Source organism: Apium graveolens, chromosome 2, assembly GCF_009905375.1.
Source record: "Apium graveolens cultivar Ventura chromosome 2, ASM990537v1, whole genome shotgun sequence".
NCBI lineage: Eukaryota > Viridiplantae > Streptophyta > Magnoliopsida > Apiales > Apiaceae > Apium > Apium graveolens.
The window spans coordinates 74898637-74912919 of NC_133648.1; the positions used below are offsets into that span (position 1 = coordinate 74898637).

The following is a 14283-nucleotide window of genomic DNA, read 5'->3' on the forward strand; positions in this document are numbered from 1 at the left end:
CGTTGTGACAAGAGCCTTGGCTTTGTCACCCTTTACCTTCTTGCAGTCAGGAGATATGTGGCCTTTCTCACCACAGTTATAACATTTAACATTGGTGTAATCTCCTCTGTCAGATTTTCCTCCTCTGCCTTCAGATCTTCTGAAATTCTTCTTATCAGAACTTATGCCTTTCCTGGAAAACTTCTTTCCCTTCCTGAACTTCCTGTATGCAATCTTTGTGATTCCTTTCACCATAAGAGCACACAGCTTCATCATCTCCTCATCAGCATCAGTCTCAGGCAAGCTTTCAGAATCTGAGTCATCATTACTCTCAGAACTTGATGACTCAGTATCAGACTTTATGAAAAGAGCTTTACCCTTGTCTTTCTTTGAGGGAGCTGCTTTGGGGAATTCTTCTTCAGCCTTAAGAGCAACTGTCCTTGACTTTCCTCCTTTCCTCTTGCTTCTTTGTTCCATCTCCAGCTCATGAGTCTTGAGCATTCCATAGATTTCATCAAGAGTTGTTTCATCAAGATTGTAGTTGTCTCTTATTGTCGTTGCCTTCAAATCCCAGCATTCAGGAAGAGCTAACAGGAACTTAAGGTTTGAATCTTCAAGATCATACTCTTTATCAACCAATGACAAATCATTCAAAAGTTTGACAAATCTATCATATAAATCATTCAATGACTCATTAGCCTTTGAGTCAAAGTGTTCATACTCTTGAGTGAGTATTGTCTTCCTGTTCTTCTTAATTGTGTCAGTTCCCAGACACCTTGTTTCCAGAGCATCCCATATCTCCTTAGCAGTCTTGCAGTTGATTACCCTGTTTGACATTACATTATCAATGGCACTATGCAGTAAGTGTCGTACCTAAGCATCCTTAGCAATTGATGCTATGTCTTCAGCAGTATAATCACTCTTCTCCTTTGGTACGGTCTTTGCTGCTTCACCTGCTTGATTCTATCAAGGTATTCTGGATCTGATGCTCACCTAAAGTCTGATCATCAGTATCTTGATGCAGAGAAGGTGTTGTTGATAACTCTGGAGTTTGAACAATATCAGTAACATGTGTTGTGGAAGGATTATTTGCTGTTGGAGCTTCTAAGAGAAATACTTCAGACACAACCAAGTGTTGAACATCAATATCAGAACTTGTGCCTGGATCAACAAGAGACACAGATGGTGAGTTAGCCTTGTCAGATACAGCTTCCTGAGATGGAGTTGATGGAGAAGAAGTGACTGGAGCAAATTCCTTGTCTTGTGAGATCAGAGATTCCTGATCCCCTTCCTTAGCTGATTCCTCTTCATCATCTGAAACTGGCCTTTGTGCCCTCTGTTTCTTGTACTTCCTTGTTGATTTAGATTCTTTGGGAGTTTCAGGAACTGTCATTCGTCTAAGCCTCTTGAGAAGCCTAGAACTCCCAATTTCAGAATCCTTCTGAGAAATCTCTTTCTCAGCTTCAGATACAACAGGTTCTCTAGCAGAAACCTGTTCCTCAGAATCAGATTCATCTCTCAATACAATCCTCCTTCTCTTTTGAGATGTTTGAGGAACATTCTTTGTCCTCTTTGGCTTGGAAGATGAAGGCTTCACAGTAGGTGCTGAAGATGAAGGTTGAGCAGTCTGTGAAGTGGAGAGATAGGATTTGAGATATGTTCTGATGGTAGGTTGAGTAGAATGAGAGGTAGGTACTGAGGTTGATGGATTTTGGGTGTTTGGAGTTGGTTGGACATCAGAGTAAACAGATCTATAAGTATCAGGATCAGCATTTACCAGGATCTGTTTTAAAGACTTAGGAATCTGTAATGGTCTAACCACTTTTTTCTTAGTATCAGCATTTACCAGGTCATTAAAGTATCGTTTTGCAACCTTAAAAGGTGGGGTTTGAGTGCTGACTAAATGAGGTTCATCAGTACAGTAAGTGTAAATAAGTTGACAGAATCTAGCAAAATAAACAACATCTCGATCCTCTATCATCCTATCCCCAATAAAACCAATTAAAGCAGTTACAAAATCAAAATGAGTTTGATGAATAATAGCATACCCTATGTGCTGACTCAGAATTGGGATAACATCAAAATTTGAACATTTGTTCCCAAAAGCTTTGGTGATGCAATCAATGAAGAAACTCCATTCTCTTCTGATATTAGCCCGTTTCAACTGTCCAAGTTTCGTCAGACTCTTTTCATATCCCAATTCAGCCATTAACTCCCGAAGGGCTGAGTCCTCTGGAATTGAGAAAGTACAATCTTCTGGAAGATGTAAAGCCCTGCGTACTGTACCAGGAGTGACTACAAAGGATGAATCACCCACTTGTAAGATAATACTGGGAGTTCCACGTTGACCACCATCATCAAAAAGTCCAGTCCTCCAAAACCTCAGAACTTGTTGGCTTGAAAAGAATTCATGCTGTATTAATGCATACCCAACCTCACTATGTGCAAGAAGATCTTGCACAAAGTGCAATTCAGATGGAGCTTCAGTGTGATCAAGAACTGCAGCATAGTTGTTGGGGACAAACTTAGCTCCATCAATGATTAAATCCTTTGGTGCCATGTGAAAAAAATGAGATTCAAGTATGCCTGTTAGGTGTTTGAGATAATGTCTGTATGAAAAACCAACGTGAGAAATAAAGAGAAAGAGAGTAAAAGTAAGGAGAGAGATAAAATATGAAGAAAATAAAAGATTAAAGAAATCTTCTCTCTGTTGTACTTATACTCTGAACAAAAATGTTACCGTTGGACACCTGTCAGACATGCAGTAATAACGGACAGTTACTGGGCTCGAGAAAACAGGAATCATTACTTACCTATTTGCCTAGTTTCAAGGAAAAACCGTTCCATGTATCAAGAGAAATAGTTTTAATTCAAAATTTAAACCGTTAGCACTGATTGAATTATTTTTCACTGCATCATTAATATTCTGAAAATACATCACATGAAAATAACCAAGATAAATTAGATAAGTAAGTGCTGAAAATGAATCAGAACTTAATATAAAACAAAATTTATATGGTCATCAGAATATCAATCAGGATTTATCAACACAAGATAAAATAACTCAGAGACAAAATCTTGAAGTAAAAACAACTTTCATTAATATATCAAGACAATACATTTATGAAATGGAAATTACATCAATACTTATACAAGATTTTCCCTAAGCTTCTAAACCTAACATCAACAGCCTTAGTCCTAGCTAAGAAGCCTGACAAAGCTGATGATGAAGAAAAACAGGAAGAAGACGAGATTAAGTCATCTTCTTCTTCCTACTCTCGACAAACAGAATGGCGAGTCTGATGATTCGCTCTTGCTGGCGGAGAGCTTCTAGCCTTTCCTCCTCCAATCGCTCCAGATGGCGATGGTAGTCCATATAGAAGAACAGAAGGTGTGTCAGTACCTCCTGTGGGACAGAGTCCCATATCTCCTCAGGAATGGCTGTGGCATGCCATTCCTGCTGCCACTCGGCACAGCTTAGCTCCATATTGAAGTTTTGGTAGTTCAAAAACATGTTGTATCTGACCATTGTGTTTTTGAAAGAAGAATTATGAAGATAAGTATGTAAGAAGAATTTGATGGAAAGACTGATGTGAAGTGGCTGCTTATATAGGCAAGAGAATGCCAGGAGACGCAAAGAAATTGAATGCTGACAGGTAGAATTAATTCTACCTCGTCTCCCTAGACTTTGAAAAAGAATAACCTTCATTGGAAAGAAGAATCATGGTTTAAAACGCACAAGAAACAAGAAACAGTGGACTGTTCAAGTACGAATACCATTAATCCTAATCATAGTGACTATTAATCTTCCACTTCAACATATTCTAGTTCGAACTGAGACTGTTATCAAATTTTATTCACAGATAAGCCAAGTAAAGGATTAGACTGAGAAATCAGAACTTAGACCTATACCAGAACTTAACAGTCATCAGAACATAATTTCTTAACTCGAAAAAGGAATGCCCATCTCAGTAAATCCTCATACAAGTTCTGAGTTATAGACTTAAGAACTTAAGCATCAGAACGTGTAACTAGAACTTGTCCTCAGAATTTGTGCAGTAATGACACAGTGACTGTTTATCTAAAATAACATAGACCACCACAGAAATTTTCATCATTCAGATGGAGTGATTAGTGTGTGCATTAAGCTAAATAACAGACAAAGAGTAAAGTCTGATTCACTTCAGTACATCTTAGAAATAAGGCATAACTAAAATTTTGCTAAAGAGCAGTCATTGTCCTGAAACCTACTGATGAATGAGTTCATGCTTGAGTCCACCTCAACTATTTTGTGCTAATTTTATGCATCTTTTGAAATTCTATTTTACAGTGGCTTCTCAGTGTAAGTGAGTCACGACTGTTTATCAGAATTTATGCTATTATCAGAGTATTTCTCCAGTAATCATAGAGTTTGAAAAGTCACCAAGAAAATATTTTGCTTTTCTAATGCATATCTACTTAATACCAGCAATGCACTTGGGTCGTCCCTTCCACATTTTTACTCTAGATCTCAAAGGAGTACCTGATTTTATTCTTTGATCTTTTTGCTTTTTCTTTTGATAATTGAGGTTTATCAGCACTTAGTACATTCAGCAGTTTTACTAGTATCAAAACTTAACAGATGAGTAGCATTATTCTAATTTGTGACTTAGTAATAAGATATACAAAGTAAACTTAACTAAGCTCAATTATCAGAATTTGCTAGTGTCATAGGGTTTCCACTGAAATAATTACTTCTTACATGGAATCATTTGTTTATTGAAGACTACTAGGTCAGTATCTAGCACAGTTATCCTCATAGGATAGAATACGTACTTGAACAGACATATCACTTATCAGAGTTTAGAAACATATATCAGACAACAGTCAATACTTAAAGACATTTATCAATTAAGCACAGAATACACAATGAGATTAATTCTGTAAATACTGAGCATAAAGTCTGATAACACAGAACAAGACTAAGCAGATTTAGAGAAAGAACCTGAAACCATTTCAAGTTCATTTACCAATCTTGTAAAAGTAGCTTCACACAGTGGTTTTGTGAAGATATCTGCTAGTTGTTGATCTGTGGGAACAAAATGCAATTCCACTGTACCTTCATCCACATGTTCCCTGATGAAGTGGTAACTGATGCTGATGTGCTTTGTCATTGAGTGTTGAACTGGATTACCTGTCATAGCAATAGCACTTTGATTATCACAGTAAATAGGGATTTTGAAATATGTTAACCCATAATCCAGTAACTGATTCTTCATCCAAAGAATCTATGCACAACAGCTTCCTGCAGCAATATACTCTGCTTCTGCAGTTGATGTGGAAATTGACTTTTGTTTCTTGCTGTACCAAGAAACCAATCTGCCTCCAAGAAATTGGCAGCTTCCACTTGTGCTTTTCCTGTCAATTTTGCAACCTGCAAAATATGCATCTGAGTAACCTATTAGTTTAAAATCTGATTCTCTAGGATACCATAATCCCAGAGCAGCTGTTCCTTTAAGATACTTAAAGATTCTTTTTACAGCTGTTAAGTGAGGTTCTCTTGGATCTGCTTGAAATCTTGCACAAAGACAGGTAGCATACATGATATGAGGTCTACTAGCAGTTAGATAGAGTAGAGAGCCAATCATACCTCTGTAGTCAGTAATATCTACTGATTTACCGGTAGAGAGCTAAAGTCTCATACCATGCTCTAGGAGCTTGCTTAAGTCCATAAAGTGCTTTATCAAGCCTGTAGACATAATCTGGATGTTTGGTATCTACAAAACCTGGAGGTTGTTCAACATATACCTCTTCCTCCAATTCTCCATTGAGAAAAGCACTTTTCACATCCATTTGAAAGACAGTATACTTTTTGTGAGCAGCATAAGCCAAGAATATCCTTATGGCTTCTAACCTAGCAACTGGTGCAAATGTTTCATCATAATCAATTCCCTCCTGTTGAGAATATCCTTTTGTAACCAGCCTTGCCTTATTCCTTGTAATTATGCCATCACTGTCAGTTTTGTTTCTGAATACCCACTTTGTACCAACAACAGATCTATTCTTTGGTCTTGGCACTAGGGTCCAGACTTTGTTTCTTTTAAATTCATTCAACTCTTCCTACATTGCTTGCACCCAATCAGCATCTTGAAGAGCTTCTTCCACTTTCTTTGGCTCAGTCTGAGAGAGAAAAGAATTGTAAAGACATTCATTTGAAGTACCTATTCTAGTTCTGACACCTGCATCAGGATTTCCAATTATTAAATCAGGTGTATGTGATTTTGACCACTTCCTTGCAGATGGAAGGTTTTCTCTAGAACTGGATGCTCCCCCATGATCCATGCTATTTTCATTTTCTGATGTTCCCCCTGAAACTATGCTCTCTGAGTTGGATTATTCAGTATTTAAATTTTTAGCACTATCAGAACTTGGCTTATCAGAACTTGACGAATCAGAACTTGAAGAGCCAGATGCATGTTCTGATGTTTCTTGAGATGTGGTAGGATCTTGAGTATGCTCCCCCTGCATAGGTGCATCTTCCTTTGACGTAGTCTCCACAGTTTCAATAACATCAGAGTTTAATCCATCAGAGTTTACAGTATCAGGACTTAGACTGTCAGGATTTTCTGTATCAGAATTTGAGTCTTCATTTTCAAATCTCAGCTGATCATGGTCAATGAAACCTTCAAGACCAGTAATCTTTTTGTCATCAAAAGAGACATTGATAGATTCCATGACCACTTTTGTTCTCAAGTTATAGACTCTGAAGGCTTTTGTGGAAAGTGGATATCCAACAAAGATTCCTTCATCAGCTTTTAGATCAAACTTTGATAGCTGTTCAGGATGAGTCTTGAGAACAAAACACTTGCATCCAAATACATGAAAATATTTCAGATTTGGCTTCTTTTTCTTCACCATCTCATATGGTGTTTTTCCATGCTTGTTAATGAGTGTTGCATTTTGAGTAAAACAAGCAGTCTGCACAGCTTCAGCCCAAAAATAGGTTGGAAGCTTTGCTTCTTCAAGCATTGTACGTGCAGCTTCAATGAGAGTTCTATTCTTCCTTTCAACAACTCCATTTTGCTGTGGAGTTCCAGGAGCAGAAAATTCCTGCTTTATTCCATGGCTTTTGCAGAACTCTTCCATTATCAAATTCTTGAACTCAGTGCCATTATCACTCCTTAAAACTTTCACAGAATCATTGACCATTTTATCCAGATGTTTAATATGATCAATCAAGGTTGATGCAGTTTCACTTTTTGTATGCAAGAAATACACCCATGTGTATCTGGCGAACTCATCCACTATGACCAACGCATACTTCTTCTTTGCAATAGATATGACATTTACTGGACCAAATAGATCAACATGTATTAGATGATAAGGCTCAAGAATTGATGATTCAGTCTTGCTCTTGAATGAAGATTTTCTTTGTTTGGCTTTCTGACATGAATCACAAAGACCATCAGGAGCAAATACTGTGTTTGGCAATCCTCTCACAAGATCTTTCTTGACCAGTTCATTTATATTGTTGAAATTTAAATGAGAGAGTTTCTTATGCCAATTCCAGCTTTCTTCAATTGATGCTCTACTCATCAGACAGATTGCAGAACCATCAGTACTTGTTGAAAGCTTAGCTTCATAAATGTTACCACGCCTGTATCCTTTCAGAATAACTTTGCCTTTAGATTTACTTATAATTTCACAGTGTTCTTCAAAGAAATCAACATGATAACCTCTGTCACAGATTTGACTTATACTCAGTAGGTTGTGTTTAAGTCCTGAGACTAGAACTACTTGTTTAATTATGACATTTCCAAGATTGATATTGCCATATCCCAATGTTTTTCCAATGTTGCCATCTCCATAAGAAACACTTGGGCCAGCTTTCTCCACAAAGTCTGATAGCAGGGCCTTATTTCCAGTCATATGTCTTGAACATCCACTGTCCAGAACTAGAATATTTTTCCTGTTACCCTGCAATCACAAAGACCACTAATTATTAATTTTAAGGACCCAGACTTGCTTGGATCCTTTGGCCTTATTAAGTTTGTTAACATTTGCAGCGGATTTAGCATCAGAGTTTATGTTAACATTTTTCTTATCAGAACTTACACTATCAGACTTTGAATCAGAATTTACACTAGAAGGAACAATGGAAACTTTCTTCAAAGAAGGTTTTATTTGATAATAATCATAGTACAAACTATGATATTCCTTACAAGTATAAATGGAATGCCATAAACTACCACAATGAAAACAAGGATTTTGTGGTTTGTATCTAACAGACTGACTCTTAACTCCTGATTTTGAAGGTAAGGAGTTAATATTCTTATTCTTCCTGCAAAAAGAAGCCAGATGGTTAGAACTTCCACAGTTATGACATGTTTTCCTAGGAGCATCAGGATCAGGTTTATATCATTGCTTTTATTCACACCTTCCTTTCCATTCCTATTTTTCCTAGGTGATTTTACCTTGTTTGCATTCTTGACATCTTTCAGCTTATGCTTAAGCTGCTTCTTTGTCATTAAGCCTATGTTCACTTCAGCTGTCTTTTCCTGTTTTAGTTTGTCAGAAGTTGATTCCTTTGTAACTTCTGATTTTTCATTTTCAGACTTTACAGTTACAAACTTAACAGGTTTTAACTTTGGCTTTTGCTTATCAACAGACTTAATTTCTTCAGTTCCTTTATCTTTCTTATCTTCTCCATAACCTAAGCCCTCTTTCCAGTTTCCACTACTTAGCAAATTTTGAGTTATTTTGCCAGAGTTAGTCCAAGTCCTGATAATCTCTCTTTCCTTTTCTAACTCAGTTTTTAGAGATTCATTTAATTGTAGCACTTCATTCCTAACATAAAAAGCATCATCTCTATCCTTCTGAGTTTGATGGAACATGACTAACTCTTTTTCTAAGAAATCATTTCTTTTCTTAAATGCAAGATTTTCAGAAGTTAATCTTTCACATGTTAAAGTTTGATCTCTATAACTAACAAACATGGTTTTAAGATATCTTCTCAACTCATTAATATCATCAGTATGAAAAGCATAAGTAGTCTGAGGTACCTTTGTTTCAGCAGCTTCAGAACTGCTCTCAGCACTTTCTTTATCAGCGTTTGCCATCAATGCATAGTTTTCCTCACTTTCAGAGTCTGAGGTATCTGTCCAGCTTTTCTGCTTTGTGACAAGAGCCTTGCCTTTGTCACCCTTTACCTTCTTGCAGTCAGGAGATATGTGGCCTTTCTCACCATAGTTATAGCATTTAACATTGGTGTAATCTCCTCTGTCAGACTTTCCTCCTCTGCCTTCAGATCTTCTGAAATTCTTCTTATCAGAACTTATGTCTTTCCTGGAAAACTTCTTTCCCTTCCTGAACTTCCTGTATGCAATCTTTGTGATTCCTTTCACCATAAGAGCACACAGCTTCATCATCTCCTCATCAGCATCAGTCTCAGGCAAGCTTTCAGAATCTGAGTCATCATCACTCTCAGAACTTGATGACTCAGTATCAGACTTTATGAAAAGAGCTTTACCCTTGTCTTTCTTTGAGGAAGCTGCTTTGGGGAATTCTTCTTCAGCCTTAAGAGCAACTGTCCTTGACTTTCCTCCTTTCCTCTTGCTTCTTTGTTCCATCTCCAGCTCATGAGTCTTGAGCATTCCATAGATTTCGTCAAGAGTTGTTTCATCAAGATTGTAGTTGTCTCTTATTATCGTTGCCTTCAAATCCCAGCATTCAGGAAGAGCTAACAGGAACTTAAGGTTTGAATCTTCAAGATAATACTCTTTATCAACCAATGACAAATCATTCAAAAGTTTGACAAATCTATCATATAAATCATTCAATGACTCATTAGTCTTTGAGTCAAAGTGTTCATACTCTTGAGTGAGTATTGTCTTCCTGTTCTTCTTAATTGTGTCAGTTCCCTGACACCTTGTTTCCAGAGCATCCCATATCTCCTTAGCAGTCTTGCAGTTGATTACCCTGTTTGACATTACATTATCAATGACGCTATGCAGTAAGTGTCGTACCTTAGCATCCTTAGCAATTGATGCTATGTCTTCAGCAGTATAATCACTCTTCTCTTTTGGTACGGTCTTTGCTGCTTCACCTGCAACTGCAATAGCAAGCTTGGTTGGTTTGTGAGGGCCTTCCTTGATTCTATCAAGGTATTCTGGATCTGTTGCTTCCAGGAACATGGTCATCCTTACCTTCCATATGGGATATTCAGATGGTCTCAGTATGGGAACTCTGATGGTGTCATACCGACTCTGAATTTGTGTCTTTGGTGATTCCTCAGTTTTGGTAGGCTTAGTTGGAGTTTCTGTGTCCGACATGATTGTGTTTGGATCTTTAACTGTATGTATGTTAACAGATAGGCTCTGATACCAATTGTTAGGTCACACACACACACTGTAGAGGGGGTGAATACAGTGTATAGTACACTCAAATCGAACTTTAAGAACTTAAGTAACAGAAAACAAACTTTATTGAAACAATAAACTCTGTTACAGTATGGAACTGTTACCTCTCAGTGATGAACAAATATCACGAGAGCTGCTAGGGTTACAATGAATAATCTTCTCTAATAATGATAACACTTTTAGTGTAAACCCTATGTCTGTGTTTATATACTACACAGTTACAAGATAATCGCTAATTGATATGGAATATAATTCTGCTTCCTAAAATATATCAATCAGATATCTTTTCTTCCAAGTATTCCATTCTTTACGGAATTTCTTCTTCATGCATATCTCTTCTTATGTTTATCTTGATCTTCTTTCCTTTAATCAGCTACTGTCCTTATCTGATTATCCTTCAGCACTTAAGTTCTAATATTTATCTTCTGATGATTATCTCCTGATAACATACGTACTGATATCCTTAAGTCCTGACTTCCAGTATAAGTACTGATCAACAGTTAAGTACTGATTTATCCTGTTCAAGTAAGATCTGAAAGCTAAACATAAAACATATTAGCCATGACATTATCAAATATATCTAACACTATGGTTACATCGGATAAGGTAAATTTCATGCAAAGATCACGCAACATAGATCCGTTTACCCGATCTTTGATTGAGTTATTCAACAAATCGGGTATCGAGACCCCGAAAGTGATGAATTTAGTTAGTGAGACGTGTGGTGGTATTGAAAAAATTGGTTTTTCCGCTCAAGACGTACGAAATGTAATACCTGACATTCGAAGACGGGTTTTTGATTCCAGTGATGCGGAGTATGGATTGGTTTTGTTACGAGACTTGCAAAAACAAAGTGATGGAAATATTTTCTACCGAGTGGATGTGGATGAGGAGAATCGGGTTAGGGGTTTGGTGTGGGTTGATCCTTGTTCGCTTAACTCGTACAAGAATTTTGGAGATGTGGTGACTTTCGACTCGACATATCGGACTAATAGGTATGACATGCCTTTTATTCCAATTACGGGAGTGAATCACAACTACCAAAATATTTTGTTTGGATTTGCACTTATAAGGGACGAGAAAGAGACTACTTATAGATGGGTTTTGAAGACTTGGTTGGAAGCGGTCGATAACAAGCCACCTATTACCATTATTACGGATCAAGACATCGCTTTAAGTAATGCCATTTCTGAGGTTATGCCTAACACCAACCATACATATTGTACGTGGCATATTAGTAGCAAGTTTACCGAGAAACTATCTACTTTGTATACTCAATACTCGGAGTTCAAGACGGATTTTAATGCATGTATCTACAAGTCATTGTCACCAACGGAATTTGAAGGTAGGTGGGAGGACTTGAAAGAGAAATATGATCTTGAAAATCACAATTGGCTAAATGATATGTATGCAATTAGACGGCAATGGGTTTTTGCTTTCACAAAACAACATTTTGCCGCCGGTATGACTACCACCTCAAGGAGCGAGTCTATGAATTCATTTTTTGATGAGTATGCGAAAGCGTCGACCGGTTTGAAAGAATTCATTGAGAATTCACAAAAAACTTTGGACTCACAATATTTACGGGAGGTTCAAGCCGATTTTGACACCGAGTACAAGGAAAGGAGACTATTCTCTAACTCGCCAATGGAGATACATGCCTCCAAGATATACACAAAAGAGATGTTTAAGCGATTTCAAAAAGAGCTTCAAAAAAGTCAATCTTTTGTTGTGAAAAGCATGAAAGGTTGTGGAGATTATCTTTCAAAGATGTATTTGGTAGAAAAGTCCACCTTGCCGGAGATTAATAGAAGGAATTTTTTCTTGAAGGTTTCCATCGACGGGAGTTATTCTTGTACATGTAAAAAATTTGAACATTCTGGGATGATATGTAGACACATGATCCGTTACCTTAACAAGAAACAAAAGACGATGATACCACCAGATCTTGTAACAATGAGGTGGACAATAAATGGAAACAAAGTTGCGGGACCTCTACCGTGTACGCCTCGGATGCTTGGTAATGTTGTAGAATCTCAAACGGCAAGATATAGTGGATTGTGTAAAGCTTTCCAAGGTTTGTCCGTTGTTGGTAGTTGTTCCGTTCCGCGGTACAATTACTTGATGAGCGTGATCAAGAGAGAAAAGGAGTATGTGATTAAGTCTTTTCCGGGAGAAAAGAGAGAGAAAAAAATAAATGAGGACTATGAAAGTGATGAAGAAGATGATCCGTTATTAGATCCCCCAAGGTCACAAACAAAAGGACGTCCAAAAGCGGTTAGATTCAAAAGTGGTATCGAGACGTCAAGTTCAAATAAACAATTTCGAAAGTGCAGTTTTTGTGGGGCGAGGGAAGAAGGCCATGATAGAAGAAATTGTCCCTCGAGATTATTAGGAAAAAAAGGAAAAAATTGATTGTAATTTCTTATCATGTACTTTGAAATATTAATGAATTTTAATCAAATATTTTCAATGTTGTTAATGTTAGTACTTGTTGCCATTATTAATAATCCCAAAAAAAGAAGTGACTCCAAAAACAAATTTGAAAAAAAGTTATTTTTGAAGATTTTTTTTTCCAAAATTGGGTAGAAAGTTTTCTGTAAAACAGAAAAAGTATTATATAAAAAATAAATCATTTGCAAGTGCAATGACCAATCTGCAAATTTATGCAAAACCCAGATTACCCCCGCAATGAAATAATGCTGCATCCGTAATGAAACATTGCGGCATCTGCAATGAAACATTGCGGGCCTAAACTGGGCTTTGCCGAATTTTGCATATTGGTCACTGCACTTGCAAATGATTTATTTTTTATATAAAACTTTTTATATAATACTTAACAAGTACTAACATTAACAACATTGAAAATATTTAATTAAAATTCATTAATATTCAAAGTACATAATAACAAATTCGGCATGACCTATTTGTTTTTAAGTTAAACTTTACCTGTAAAATAAAAAAACCGGCATGACCTATTTATTTTTAAGTCAACCAAAAACCTGTAAAATTTCAAACCAAACCAAACTAAACTTAAAAATGAATGGCCTTGACATGCCAACTACAAACAAACCAAACCAAACTAAACTTAAAAATGAATGGCCTTGACATGCCAACTATAAAAAAAACAAACCAAACCAAACTAAACTTAAAAATGAATGGCCTTGACATGCCAACTATAAACAAACCAAACCAAACCAAACTTAAAAAAAATGGCCTTGATATGCCAACTACAAACAAATCAACTAAAATAAATACATCTAACCAACCAAAATAAATACAACCAATCTAAACAAAATACAACCCGGAAAAATATGTACAACTAACTAAAGTAACTACAAGTCACTAATCAAATAACAAACTAGTGTCCTGCCTCTCTTTGTCGAATGCCCCACTCAGAAATGTGTCTAGCAACCCCTTTTGATAACTCGTGCGCCATCTGATAGGGAAAAGTCTGTACATCAACTTTAGGGTTCCACACAGCTGATGGCAAGGAGATCCCGTTGAGCATAGCGTCCATGTACTTGGATACATACACACCACAATCATTGCCACCATCTTGCTTGGGTCGAGCATCAAGACCATGAACCCGAATATATTTTAATGGAAATCGAGATGGATGCAAATAATTGAGCATATATGGGATCAACTTTTCCTGCAAATAACGGGAAATGAACCTAACAAGTCATTATTTAATTATTAATCTATTTAAAACTACTGGTAGGGAATTAAAGAATGATATTTCACGGGAAATGAACCTAACAAGTCATTATTTAATTATTAATCTATTTAAAACTACTGGTAGGGAATTAAAGAATGATATTTCACGGGAAATGAACCTAACAAGTCATTATTTAATTATTAATCTATTTAAAACTACTGGTAGGGAATTAAAGAATGATATTTC

General features: G+C 36.7%; 1 protein-coding gene across 1 annotated transcript; it reads left to right on the forward strand.

Moving 5' to 3' along the window:
- The first annotated feature begins 10964 nt into the window (after nucleotides 1-10964).
- On the forward strand, nucleotides 10965-12771 carry LOC141690748 (protein FAR1-RELATED SEQUENCE 5-like). The gene is made up of 2 exons (XM_074495526.1): nucleotides 10965-12453; nucleotides 12713-12771. The coding sequence occupies exons 1-2, from the start codon at nucleotides 10965-10967 to the stop codon at nucleotides 12769-12771; spliced, it is 1548 nt and encodes a 515-aa protein (XP_074351627.1).
- Nucleotides 12772-14283: the final 1512 nt, after the last annotated feature.

Coding starts and splice junctions, on each gene's coding strand:
- LOC141690748 (XM_074495526.1), top strand. CDS start 10,965: ATGGTTACATCGGATAAGGTAAATTTCATGCAAAGATCACGCAACATA. Junction 12,454..12,712: donor ATTGTGTAAAGCTTTCCAAG/GTTTGTCCGTTG, acceptor TCGAAAGTGCAG/TTTTTGTGGGGCGAGGGAAG.